The sequence below is a fragment of the Symsagittifera roscoffensis genome, chromosome 7 (assembly GCF_963678635.1).
Source record: "Symsagittifera roscoffensis chromosome 7, txSymRosc1.1, whole genome shotgun sequence".
NCBI classification, from domain to species: Eukaryota; Metazoa; Xenacoelomorpha; order Acoela; family Convolutidae; genus Symsagittifera; species Symsagittifera roscoffensis.
This window is the reverse complement of record NC_087068.1, coordinates 37,227,037-37,241,474: the sequence shown is the minus strand read 5'-3', so window position 1 is coordinate 37,241,474 and position 14,438 is coordinate 37,227,037. Positions and strand designations below refer to the sequence as shown.

Below are 14,438 nucleotides of genomic sequence, written 5' to 3'. Positions count from 1 at the left end.
ACTGGTGTCAGTCAAAGGATGGGAGAACATGAATGACCAATATTCATTACTGGCAAATGATGAAATTTGTGAGGTCAAAAACGCAGCAGCTTTCAAAGAGGAAGAATTAAACAGAGACTGGTTATAACTAAGAACTACAGGGTAAGTTATCACTGCAACAGCAGTCTAAGAAAGTCAAATGTCATTTCCGAACAAACAAACTCCCGCAACACTTTACAAATCGATGAAAGGCGCCATCTGGAAAACAAATTCCTAAAGAGGATGCCGCCCACAACCTCGCTTGCTATAACGGGGTAAACATAGATCCACTGGTCAGGCTAATACTGCCAACCGAATCCGAAAGATTGACAGTAACATCCGCACCATTCATAGTAGTAGATACCCAAAGGGCAAACATCGCAGGTTGGAACATCCTTCCACAGAAAGGAATTAAACTACACCAAGAAACACCGGAACACCGGAAGTAGTGAGTGAGATAACGAGTCAGATCTCAAAATGACCAAATAGGTCAAGGAACAACTTAAGGGAGTAAGTACACGATTAGAAAGATTAAAAAACCATGTAGTGAAGCAGTATAACAAAAACAAGGAGAGTTCACATCCACCTGCAAGAAAATGTGGAACCAGAAATCAACAAAATGATTGATCAGAGAAATGTAGTGACAAACAGTTTATCAGCGCAATTTTCATCACGGTAAAAAAACCAAACAATCAAATTGGGGCTGAATTCTAAACAAATCAATAAATAAACAAACAAAAACAAATAACAATTGTACAACATAGAACTTCTTCAAGACAGCGTAGCACAAGCTGTCAAACACCAGTGCAGAAAGAAATAATCTTCTCAACGATAGACTTGAGGTACGCGTACGCGAAATTACAGCTAGACCAGAATACAAGGGAACAGTGCAACTTCATTTTAGCTGGCGGGAAAGCAACCTTCTTGTATCAGTTCCAAACAAAAGGAGAATGATATGCCAGCCGAACTCCAAAAAGCAATCGATCTGACTCTAACAAACTGACTCTAACAATCTGACGCTAGCAATCGATCTGACGAATATTTAAACCAGAAATCTTTGGCAATTTCCGGACCCTAATGCAACTTGGCGTTCAAACAAGTGCAAGGGCTGGGTTGTAATATAAACACTGAACGAACATGACCGCTAGCGAAGGAAACGGAGGCAATCGAAAATTTGAAGGACCCAAAAACAAAAGTTTCACGATTTCGATTCAGCATTTAACAAAGTACTTTACCAACTTGGTAGCGTAGACAGCCCCACCGACACCACTACTAAATACAGTGAAATACATAGCTTTAAAGTGCTCCAGGAACGAAAAAAAAACAATCAAGAAAATAACCTAAATGGTCGAAGAAGTCACAGTAAATAGATAGCTTGATCAAAATTTCGACACAACAATAATGTGTGACGCGTCAACAGCAGACATAGGGGCAATATTAGAGAGGTCTTCATTTGATAGATATATGCTTAATTCATACGAGTCAGGATGCCAGAACTCGCACGACGAGAAGTTTTCTATAATGATTTATAGTTGTTAGGAGATGTTTGGTCGGCCAAACACTTGAAATTTTACCTTTATGGCAAAATTTTTATCATCGTTACGGATCATCGAGCTCTACTAAATGCATCAAGTGCATCAAATGCGTCAGGCTAACCAGATAGGTTGAGAGATTGTTAGCCTTCAGTTTTGATATCAACTTTTGGCGGGATCAAAAAATGGCCTAACTGACTACTTGTCAAGAAACCCAGTCAGACCGGGGCTACCGGCAGCCATTTATGACAGGAAAATGTGATAGCCCGAATTACTTCGTTCATCTCAAAGCTTGGTTTTTTGGATACATTAGTGCTAAAAGATTTTGCCAAAAGGAAACGCGCACCACAGAAATTGATTGACAGCCGAAGGAAAAAAAGCGATAATCAAATTTACTCCGTCCTAAATGAAAAACAAAATCATCGCAATCGATTTTAACTAAGACAATACACCCAAATGCTTACATCCACAAAACCCCCAAACGCAAGATAACTCTCTGCCTACCAATCACTTAACGTGAAATGACCGAAGAAACAGAACAAACGAAGGATTTTTCAATCCAAAAAAAATTCAATGGACATACTTAAACCAAGAAGAGGGAAGCGACACACCCGATCAAAAAATGCGAAAAAGGGATTCAGGAAGGAGAAAACAGACCAAAAACAGAGGCAGCGAACAAGGTCCAAGCAGGAAAAAGTACAAGGAGATTGTTTTCTAATTGGGGGAAACATCAAAACGAACCACAACTACAAACCAGGTTTCAGCAAGCGAATGGAAATACCCAAACAGTAGCGCACAAACAGAGAAGGAAACGAAAAAAAATGGAGAACTAAACAGATAAAAATATGGACCTGATACCAACCGAGCCGGAAATATACATATCCCGCAGAAGCCAAGACGAAATGGAATTCCACCAACTGGTGCTAGCAATAGACACTCAAATGGTACCACCACAGAAAACATTGACAGAGAACGATGATAGCCCACTATAAGAAAAAAAGTTAAGCAAAGCACTGGGGTATGGATTTAATGCCGGGTTATCCCGAAAAATTTAAGTCCATTAACGCATTTCATCAAGGACAAAGGGACTGGGAGTCATTCAAACGATCTTTATTATTTATGCAACATTGGAAAGTGTGCGAGACGAATGCTTGGTCATTGATGACATGGTGGTCATACCAACCCAACTACGCGACACAGTGCTGAAAAGTATTCAACTCACGCACCCAGCGACAGACATTATGTTGGATATAGCAGAGAACATCTGGTTCCCACACATCTACAGAGGAATCGTGGCAATCGGACAGAACTGCAAACAAAGCCTACAGCAAGGTAAAAAAACTTAAGGCTTAAATACGAAAAAGACACCTCTCAGAAATAAAAAAAGTGGTAGAAACAAAAGGTGCAACTAATTTTTGCAGGCCCATTGCGAGACGAATTAGACATTGATGCCTACAAATAAGTGGAATTTAAAAGATTTTCAAAATACCCCACCACAAAAGTAGTAACAAATAACACAACAGACACCGCAACAAAGTTTATGCAAAGATAGTTTGTGAACAACGGATTCGCAAGGCGGATCAAGTGTGACAATAACAAACAATTAGAGTTAAAAGTTTTCCAATTATATTACAAAGACAACAACATAGCGCTCTTTTTTTGCACCAGTAGATGATTTTTTTGCACAAGTAGACGATCACATAGCAATAGAGCTCATGGAGCTCACCGAGCATTAAAAATAATTAGGTGTTTTGAAACCAATTAAAATAAGCTTCGCCCTCCTGAGGAGCTCTATACTATGTACAAGGGGCTGCAGACTGCTGCGCAAAAGTTAATTTATCGACAACACCATTAGCGCTATTGTAAAGGAAGGACTATCCAGCTTGTGCACTTAACGTAACTAAACGGAAGGGCCCCTTTTGTAATTTAGTTTTTTAAATTAATTTGTCTGGAAGTTTCTGATTCATAATTTCGATTTAGAGATGTACGTTTTAGATAAAAAAACAAAAAATATTTTGGGACTAAATTTTCAGTGTTAACTCCCTGCTCCTAAACTTATCGCGCGTGTTGAAGCCCGGTTTCTCTTTCCTGGCATGTATTGTCTTTAGTTTTGAAAGTTTTGTTTGGTTGCTTAACCTATCTATAGTTTTGTTTAACTGATCTGCGCTTTTTCCATCAAGACTGCATTGCTGAAGGTGGAGGCCTACCGGTGAGTCTGCTTTCTTATGTTCCTCACTTCTGGTCGTCAAATATCTAACAGTTTGTCCAACATAGGTGGAAGTGCATCCACTACATGACAATTTATAAACCACTCTTGAATTGAGCTCATCAAAAACTGCTGACTTCAGTGAGGGTAAACATGGTTTTAGACTTTTTGTGGCAAAAACCACTTGAGCGTTAGTTAAATTTTGTAACCTGCATGCAAAATTTTGGCTTTGGTTACCTCTATATTGACCATCAGCATTGGTGGCTTAACATCCTTTGGTGATTGAGTTAACGAACTCCTCTCACTATCCACGAGCTTGCCCTTACCCTTAATGATTTTGCACAGGGCGTCTGCCGCCACCTTTGCGGACCAATTTTGTTGGTTTTTGATACCAATTGCAGTTTACACCTCTATCCCGCGATACATTTTTGTTCAAATCCAGTAACGGCAAAATTCCCTCTGAATTAGTTTACCCTAGAGTGAACTGTAGATTTGGATGAAGAGAATTGGTGGCATCGAGAACCCAACTCGGCTCACCTCTGACTGTTCTTACAATGTCATCCACATACTTGAGGAACAATTTACAATTTTATTTGTGGAGTATCCTTCTCCTTGTTCTTAGCGCGGCAGCAGCTTTCACAGCACCAGACAATCTCGTACATATTGATGCGTACATATCATCGGATATTTTTCCGCATTTAGATGATATCAGTTTCGGCAACACTCGCATTTCGACCTCTTTGATCTATATGTCAGTTCCCACCGGTTTTTCTTGTCTTAGAATAAACTCGTAGTCTTTCAGCCATAGGTTTGACAGAACTACCGCGAGGGAAGCATTCATTGCTAGACCATCAACCTGCACATACCAGGAATCATTACACTTGCAATATACTTTGCTGATCGCCATATTCAAAAGTTTTTCAAGCTTGCTCTTTGAATCTCAGAAGACTCCTGGCTGTACAGCTTCTGTAAGGCAATTTCAATTGCTTCCTTCAGGGGAATATTAGTGTACAAAGTTTTCACATCAAGAGATATTATGGTTTCATCCGGATCTAGAGAAATGTTTTCAATTGTTTCTCTGGCATTTTTAGTATTGTTTTCTATATTGGCTCCATCGATATTGTCAGAAAACTTTGCAAGCGTTTTGTTAAGGTTCTCATACGAGCTGCCTGGAAGTGATAGTACTAATCGAGGGGTGTCTCAGCCCTGTGTACCTTAGCTAAGCCGTACAAACGGGCGGGTTGCCCCTCTCGTCACCTCAACTTAGAATATACTTGATCACTTATCTCGTCTTTTTTATTCATGGCCAGTAATTTTTTGCTGTCCCTTCTCAACTTTCAGAATAACCTCATCAGTGTTTGCCTCTTTTTTTAAAAAAAAACTGAGCAGATTGCAACAACGATTCCAGCGTTGATTCATACGTTTCTTTCTTCATTATGCAGAAACCAACTCCCTTATCAAAAACACAGCCACCAACCCATTATCTTTGAGATATTTCCTTGTTTTTTCAATGGCTTTGTAAGTTGGGGCTTGCCCTAATTTTTCTTGTATATGCCTTTGCCGCGGCTTCTATTTCACCTAAAGTTTCACCAGTTTTTTTTTGGTTTTTTAATTTTGAGAGGAAAGTGTCGATATCAGCCAAGAAGTGCGTTTCGTTAAGTTTGTCTCAGACGGACTCATTGACAACACTTCATGTACCCATCCAGGCAGTTCTATGTTATCAAGCACCTTACCTGATTGCTCATTTTGCCCACCAAGAGGTTCATTTTGTCTCCCGGACAGTTTTTCTGAATTTTTTCTATGGTTTTCTGATGTTGTCTTTAAGCTTGCCTCTACTTGACGCCTCACGAAACGGAAAATTAATTATCACCACTGTTCGTCGATTTTTTTTGCACCAGCAACCTTGCTTTCGCTAGCATTTCCTCATACCTCTTCCTCTCCTCATTTGCCCTAGAAGTTTCAGTCCTAAGTAATTTTATTTGAAAATTATGCACGGCTTGGTCCAAAAACAACCCGTTCTCGGGGACCCTAAACTTCAAAAAGTCCGGTATTAGATCATTTTTCAGAAAATTTCCCAGAAACTTCAGTCTATGTAGAGATATAAAAAATTTTTGAAGAATTTCAATAATCTAAAACAATTTTCCAAGTTAGTTTTCTTTTTAAAATTTGTCTGATCCAAACAGCAGGCAAAGGTACTGTGGTCATTAATTTGCAGTCCTCGTAATGAAACTCACAAGGCATAAAGCAAAACAAATCACACTGTCCTCACCCCTGTCTTTGAAACGCAGACACTTCCTCTGCTTTCAACTTCTGCTCCCGTCTTGCTTTTGCCTACATCTTTGTTGTTTCCTTCTGATATTGCCAATCAGTTCTGACAGTCTTTCTTTGTGTGCCGCTATCAATCACAGAGATTTCAGCTCTAACTCAGCACTCTGGCGCAGCTTCAAATGTTCCATGAGCTGCTCCGGCTCGTTTTGTTTGCTCTTAGAAAGTAGCCGTTTTGTTGCTGGAATAATGAGCACTCCTGTGCCGATTAGCTGACTAAACAAGTCAGGCGTTCCTTACCTTCTGCAATAGACGATCGCCAATATATGCTGCCTCTTCGACTACAATTAGTTTGTCAGCTCCTCGACACAAGCTGGGCGATAGTTGTTAGTTCGATGGCTGCTAGTGGTGTTATTCACCACGTCGTGCCACACAATCAATTTTTTCTCCTTCAATGGACTGTCTTCCAGTCATTGTCAAATTTTCTTTCCCCGGAAGTGAATTATTCAGATATAGGACAGGAATTGCAGTAACAAGGCTCTCGTATTGCTTTTTCTCACATCTGTTGAGGGTGTTGATGCTGTCGAACAGGGAGCTAGCTGCTACATTATGAAAAATTTCGGTAACTCACATAAAAGTTGGCCTTATTCTACGTATCAATAAAAAAAACTGGCTAAAGTGTTTTAGATATTGGCCCTTTAATGTGAAAACAGTTAGAGTTTTGTGCTCTTCGCTTTTTTTTTTGCAAGTTTACAAATAAAATAAATGAGTTTTTTGATAAAAAGTAATTTTCAAACGTTTTTGCAACTATGTGCATTTTCGGAATTGTTACAATAAACAAATCTAATTGACAATAAAAAATCAATTTACATATGTTTTTTCCAATAATTCACATAAATTTTAGTTCCAAGCCATCATGTTCAAAAGTTAGCCAATCACAGTTGACTTCTAAAATTACTAATCAGATTTAAAAAATTTAAACCTCTAAAATTACTGCTGCCTCTTCGATCGCCAATAACTCCTGCCTCTTCGACTGCAAATAAATTGTCAGCTCCTCGACATAGGCTGGTCTATAGTTGTTGGTTCTGTGGCTGCTATTGGTGTTATTCACCACGTCGTGCCACACAACCGCTTTTTTCTCTTTCAATGGACTGTCTTTCAGTCATTGTCGGATTTTCTTTCCTTGGATCAGTGAATTATTCAGATATAGGACAGGAATTGCAGTAACAAGGCTCTCGTATCGCTTTTTCTCACATTTGTTGAGGGTGTTGATGCTGTGGAACAGGGAGCTAGCTGCTAAGTTATGAAACATTTCGGTAACTGAAAGAAAAATTGGCCAAATTCTACGTATCAATAGAAAAACACTTTAAAATTTCCCTATACATTGATGAATATCATTAAAAATTTTTAGACTCTGGCCCTTTAATGGGAAATTATTTGGAATTTTAAGCTCTTCGCTTTTTGGTTTATCGCAAGTTTACAAAAAATGAAAAATTTTTTGATTAAAAAAATTTCAAGCCTTTTTTTTACTATGTGCATTGTCAGGATTCTCACAATGAACTAATCTAAATGACGATAAAACATCAACTTACAAGTTTTATTTTCAAAAGCAAGAGAGTAATATGATTTGCTAGCATATTATTATTTGCAAGAAAAAATACTAGACACAATGGCAAGAGCATTTATTGAAATTCGTGAAAGGAGAACAAGATTATGTGTCGGGTGCTGTGTCATTAGTAAAAAACTGCTTTCCTAATTAAGCTTTCAGCTGAGAGCCAATCGGAATTGAGTATTCTTCGAACTCGATTTGAACACAATTTTTCAAGTTAGGTTAGCTTTTTGCTCGATCCACAACTCAACACCACTACAACTACATCTCTAAAATGGCACCCAACGTCAGCGGAAAGGCAGTCAAGAAGGCAGGCAAAGCCCAGAAGTAGCCTACTGGAGACAAGAAAAAGAAGAAGAAGAGGCGAGAGACCTACTCTCTCTACATCTACAAGGTGCTGAAGCTGTTCCACCCTGACAACGGCATCTCCTCCAAGGCTATGTCGATCATGAAGAGCTTCGTGAACGACATCTTCGAGAGAATCGCCGGTGAAGCTTCAAAACTAGCCCACTACAACAAGCGATCAACCATCTCTAGCCGGGAGATCCAAACCGCAGTACGACTGCTGTTGCCCGGAGAGCTGGCCAAGCATGCTGTCAGTGAGGGAACCAAGGCCGTCACCAAAAACACCAGCTCCAAGTAGACGACCAGCTGGTACAACTAGTTGCTCTGAGCAACACCAAACCGGCCTTTTAAAGGCCACCAAAAAACATAGTTCTCTTTGTACTCTAGCTAGCAAGCTCAAATTGGCTTGTATGCAGTTTTGAGCTCTCAACAGCTAGCTTTGAGCGTCTTATTTGAGCTACCAAGCTCAACTGAGCTTGTAACTTGCTTAAATCAGCTCCAGACCAACTTTAGAGCTAAAAGACAGCAAGATTTTAAGATTTCACGTCTCAGCCAATCAGATTTGAGCTTTCTTGTGCTCTCTAACTTACAGCTCGAAATAACTAAGTTTGAGCTTCCAAAGCTAGCTAACGAGCCCAATTCAGCTAGTTTAAGCTGAATTGAGTTTGTAACTGGCTAAAGTTAGCTTTGGGTCAATTCTATAGGCAAAAACACCAAATTTTCAAGTTTTCACTTCTCAACCAATCAGATTCGAGTTTAGTTTGAGCTTCCGTTATCACTCAGACACGGGCCAATCACCTTTTCCGCTTTTGGCGGGTAACCTCCAACCCAAGTATAAATAGTCGGCACTTCACATACCTTACTATATATAGTTGAAAATGCTCCCTAATATATATAAGTAACGACTCACCTGAGCTCTTCTTCTATTGCTCTTTTACGTGCCTAACTGTTTTTTATACGTCGAACGCTCTCAAGGCTTCTGGAGATCTGATTCTCTAAGTTACCTCACGGATTTTTCCAAACTTCAACATCCAAAATCTACTTCTACATCTGCAACTCACAGCTACACACAACTGACGAAGAATGACCCGAACGAAGCAGACTGCACGAAAGAGTACCGGAGGAAAGGCACCCAGGAAGCAACTGGCTACCAAGGCTGCAAGAAAGAGCGCACCTTCCACCGGCGGTGTGAAGAAGCCTCACCGATACAGACCAGGAACCGTTGCCCTGAGGGAGATCAGGAGATACCAGAAGTCCACTGAGTGTTGATCCTAAAGCTGCCCTTCCAGCGACTGGTCAGAGAAATCGCCCAGGACTTGAAGACTGACTTGCGGTTCCAGAGCACTGCCATCATGGCTCTGCAGGAAGCCAGCGAGAGCTACTTGGTCAGCCTGTTCGAGGACACCAACTTGTGCGCGATCCACCCCAAGAAAGTCACGATCATTCCCAAGGACATCCAGTTGGCTCGACTAATCCGAGGAGAGCGAGCTTAAGCTCAAGGTGTACTCCACACCAACCAAACCGGCCTTTTTAAAGGCCACCCAACCATCAGTTCTATTTTTCTTCACAGAGAGCTTCCTCAAGCTGACTTCGACCAGAGCAAGCTCAAGCTGGTATAGGTTGAGCTCTGTTTCCCCCTCATTGGGGTGACGCAGCTAGAAATTGAGCTCGAGCTAGCTGTTCAATTGCTCCCGTACGTAGCCTAACTATTTTTGAGTTCGAGCTCTTAGAGCTCGGCAGGCTACCTCAGAGAGCTCAGACGAGCTTGTACGAGCTTGATTTAAATCACAGAGCTCGAATCAGCTCTGTGGACTGACCAGTTCGAGCTAGTAGACCTTTTGTGAGCTCAAAAAATTTTCAATTGCTCTTTTACGTGCCTAACTAATATATACATGAAAAAAGTTTTCGTTCCGGTTGAGCTCGGCTAGGTTTTTTGAAAATCGACCCAAGAAACATACCATACAAACTACCATCAGACGTAGTGGAGTTAAATAAAACACTAAGAGAACACCGCACGAAGGGAAAAAGTTGTAACCATTCAAAACGCATATGGGGAGAAGACTAAAAACCATATCGTCAAATCTAGCTACAACAAGTAATCAAAATTATTTCAGTTGGGATAGCGTAAAGTTAGCTAACTTTTTCGAACGAAAGAGACTCATGAGCTCGTCAGTAACACCAGAACAAATGCACGACATGAACGCTTGGTCAGTGTACGAGGTTGTGATAAAACGGAGGGAGAACAGGGAACAACATCCCGAAATTATCAACCTCGACAGCGACATGGCTGAGGGACGAAGTTCGCAGCTTAAATAGCTTTTATTAGTCATCTAAAATAAGCTCAGAGGTGAAAAAAAGACCAGACAACAGACAAAGGGTGAACGTTTGACAGGTTGCTCAAAAAACGGTTCATATAGCACAAAAAGTGAAGGATCCCATACAACTTTAGCAAAAATACAAAACACACGAAGGGAAATTTCTAACATTTACACCACAAACTGAAGGGGTGAAAAAAATCAGAAAGCATTCTAGACTACTACGCAACAATGGCTTTGCATTTGTATCTAATCCTAAAATATATGGCAACTGTAGAAAAACACAGCTAAGCGACTTCGTAGCAAATAGGTCAGCAAGGTATAAAAAAAAGTTATGTTCGTGGAAACATTGGAGGGGCAGTATAAAAAGATCAACGCAAACAAGAAGATAGCAAAAACAACAACCCCACAGAAACAAAACACAACACAACAAAACTCGGAAAAACTAAAGAACCCACTGGTTCAAGAAGCCAGTAAAACAAAAATCCCAGAGGAAATGGCTTAAGACACCAACCAAATTCATCAGATTACCAATAGCAAAAAAAAAAACAGGCCAGCATGGAAAAAAATATAGAAGGCCTCCCAAAAGCAAGACGGATACAATTCACGATCCCTTCGTGTCAACGTCAAACTCGGCAGTGTTAGACACTTTTATAGAAAGCGAAACACCAAAACCCAACAAGAAGAGAGACACAAAAAAACGCCACCAGCAACAAGGGCGTCAACAAAAGTACGTACCAGCATATTATCAAAAAAATTGGGCAACGCGATGCCAATAATACAAGTAAGATCAGAGAAAACTACTACCCATCCATCGCTGAGTCAGGTGGCAGGGTGCTTGAAGTAATTTTCAAGTTGAATTATAATTCGGCTTATCTTGATCGAAGAGCTTATTTTGATCGAAGAGCTCCTGAAATAAGCTCTGTGGACTGACCAGTTCGAGCTAGTAGACCTTTTGTGAGCTCAAAAAATTTTCAATTGCTCTTTTACGTGCCTAACTAATATATACATGAAAAAAAAATTTCGTTCCGCTTGAGCTCGGCTAGGTTTTTTGAAAATCGACCCAAGAAACATACCATACAAACTACCATCAGACGTAGTAGAGTTAAATAAAACACTAAGAGAACACCGCACGCAGGGAACAAGTTGTGACCATTTAAAATTCATATGGGGAGAAGACTAAAAACCATATCGTCAAATCTAGCTACAACAAGTAATCAAAATTATTTCAGTTGGGATAGCGTAACGTTAGCTAACTTTTTCGAACGAAAGAGACTCATGAGTTCGTCAGTAACACCAGAACAAATGCACGACATGAACGCTTGGTCGGAGTACGAGGTTGGGATAAAACGGAGGGAGAACAGGGAACAACATCCCGAAATTATCAACCTCGACAGCGACATGGCTGAGGGACAAAGTTCGCAGCTTAAATAGCTTTTATTAGTCATCTAAAATAAGCTCAGAGGTGAAAAAAAGACCAGACAACAGACAAAAGGAGGACGTTTGACAGGTTGCTCAAAAAACGGTTCATATAGCACAAAAAGTGAAGGATCCCATACAACTTTAGCAAAAATGCAAAACACACGAAGGGAAATTTCTAACATTTACACCACCAACTGAATGGGTAAAAAAATTCAGAAAGTAACCTAGACTACTACGCAACAATGGCTTTGCATTTGTATCGAATCCTAAAATATATAGCAACTGTAGAACAACACAGTTAAGCGACTTCGTAGCAAATAGGTCGGCAAGGTATAAAAAAGTTATGTTCGTGGAAACATTGGAGGGCCAGTATCAAAAGATCAACGCAAACAAGAAGCTAGCAAAAACAACAACCCCACAGAAACAAAACACAACAAAACAAAACTCGGAAAAACTAAAGAACCAACTGGTGCAAGAAGCCAGTAAAACAAAAATCCCAGAGGAACTGGCTTAAGACACCAACCAAATTCATCAGATGACCAACAGCAAAAAAAAAACAGGCCAGCATGGAAAAAATATAGGAGGCCTCCCAAAAGCAAGACGGATACAATTCACGATCCCTTCGTGTCAACGTCAAACTCGGCAGTGTTAGACACTTTTATAGAAAGCGAAACACCAAAACCCAACAAGAAGAGAGACACAAAAAAACGCCACCAGCAACAAGGGCGTCAACAAAAGTACGTACCAGCACATTATCAAAAAAATTGGGCAACGCGGTGCCAATAATACAAGTAAGATCAGAGAAAACTAATATCCATCCATCGCTGAGTCAGGTGGCAGGGTCCTTGAAGTAGTTTTGAAGTTGAATTATAATTCGGCTTATCTTGATCGAAGAGCTTATTTTGATCGAAGAGCTCCTGAAATAAGCTCTGTGGACTGACCAGTTCGAGCTAGTAGACCTTTTGTGAGCTCAAAAAATTTTCAATTGCTCTTTTACGTGCCTAACTAATATATATATGAAAAAAATTTTCGTTCCGCTTGAGCTCGGCTAGGTTTTTTGAAAATCGACCCAAGAAACATACCATACAAACTACCATCAGACGTAGTGGAGTTAAATAAAACACTAAGAAAACACCGCACGCAGGGAATGAGTTGTGACCATTCAAAATGCATATGGGGAGAAGACTAAAAATTATATCGTCAAATCTAGCTACAACAAGTAATCAAAATTATTTCAGTTGGGATAGCGTAAAGTTAGCTAACTTTTTCGAACGAAAGAGACTCATGAGTTCGTCAGTAACACCAGAACAAATGCACGACATGAACGCTTGGTTTGAGTACGAGGTTGGGATAAAACGGAGGGAGAACAGGGAACAACTTCCCGAAATTATCAACCTCGACAGCGACATGGCTGAGAGACAAAGTTCGCAGCTTAAATAGCTTTTATTAGTCATCTAAAATAAGCTCAGAGGTGAAAAAAAGACCAGACAACAGACAAAGGGAGAACGTTTGACAGGTTGCTCAAAAAACAGTTCATATAGCACAAAAAGTGAAGGATCCCATACAACTTTAGCAAAAATACAAAACACACGAAGGGAAATTTCTAACATTTACACCACCAACTGAATGGGTTAAAAAATTCAGAAAGTAACCTAGACTACTACGCAACAATGGCTTTGCATTTGTATCGAATCCTAAAATATATAGCAACTGTAGAACAACACAGTTAAGCGACTTCGTAGCAAATAGGTCGGCAAGGTATAAAAAAAAGTTATGTTCGTGGAAAAATTGGAGGGGCAGTATCAAAAGATCAACGCAAACAAGAAGCTAGCAAAAACAACAACCCCACAGAAACAGAACACAACATAACAAAATTCGGAAAAACTAAAGAACCAACTGGTGCAAGAAGCCAGTAAAACAAAAATCCCAGAGGAACTGGCTTAAGACACCAACCAAATTCATCAGATTACCAATAGCAAAAAAAAAACAGGCCAGCATGGAAAAAAAATAGAAGGCCTCCCAAAAGCAAGACGGACACAATTCACGGTCCCTTCGTGTCAACGTCAAACTCGGCAGTGTTAGACACTTTTATAGAAAGCGAAACACCAAAACCCAACAAGAAGAGAGACACAAAAAAACGCCACCAGCAACAAGGGCGTCAACAAAAGTACGTACCAGCACGTTATCAAAAAAATTGGGCAACGCGATGCCAATAATACAAGTAAGATCAGAGAAAACTACTACCCATCCATCGCTGAGTCAGGTGGCAGGGTCCTTGAAGTAATTTTCAAGTTGAATTATAATTCGGCTTATCTTGATCGAAAAGCTTATTTTGATCGAAGAGCTCCTGAAATAAGCTCCTTGGACTGACCAGTTTGAGCTAGTAGACCTTTTGTGAGCTCAAAAAATTTTCAATTGCTCTTTTACGTGCCTAACTAATATATACATGAAAAAAGTTTTCGTTCCGGTTGAGCTCGGCTAGGTTTTTTGAAAATCGACCCAAGAAACATACCATACAAACTACCATCAGACGTAGTGGAGTTAAATAAAACACTAAGAGAACACCGCACGAAGGGAATAAGTTGTAACCATTCAAAACGCATATGGGGAGAAGACTAAAAACCATATCGTCAAATCTAGCTACAACAAGTAATCAAAATTATTTCAGTTGGGATAGCGTAAAGTTAGCTAACTTTTTCGAACGAAAGAGACTCATGAGTTCGTCA

At 40.0% G+C, this 14,438-nt stretch overlaps 3 protein-coding genes across 3 annotated transcripts in view; 2 read left to right on the top strand and 1 right to left on the bottom strand.

The window, feature by feature from the left end:
* Positions 1-8,273, top strand: part of LOC134852015 (ras-related protein Rab-11A-like) — a 25,527-nt gene extending 17,254 nt beyond the window's left edge. The window contains exon 4 of the mRNA XM_063868292.1: positions 7,977-8,273. Coding sequence (XP_063724362.1) covers positions 7,977-8,273 — 297 coding nt within the window. The remainder of the gene's footprint in view (positions 1-7,976) is intronic.
* Positions 1-14,438, bottom strand: part of LOC134850967 (ADP-ribosylation factor-like protein 5B) — a 448,774-nt gene that overhangs the window by 181,874 nt on the left and 252,462 nt on the right. The gene's annotated exons all lie outside the window — the stretch shown is intronic.
* LOC134851030 (histone H3-like) lies at positions 9,059-9,468 on the top strand. Its single transcript, XM_063866911.1, has 2 exons — positions 9,059-9,196; positions 9,265-9,468. Exons 1-2 carry the CDS (start codon positions 9,059-9,061, stop codon positions 9,466-9,468), a joined length of 342 nt encoding a protein of 113 aa, XP_063722981.1.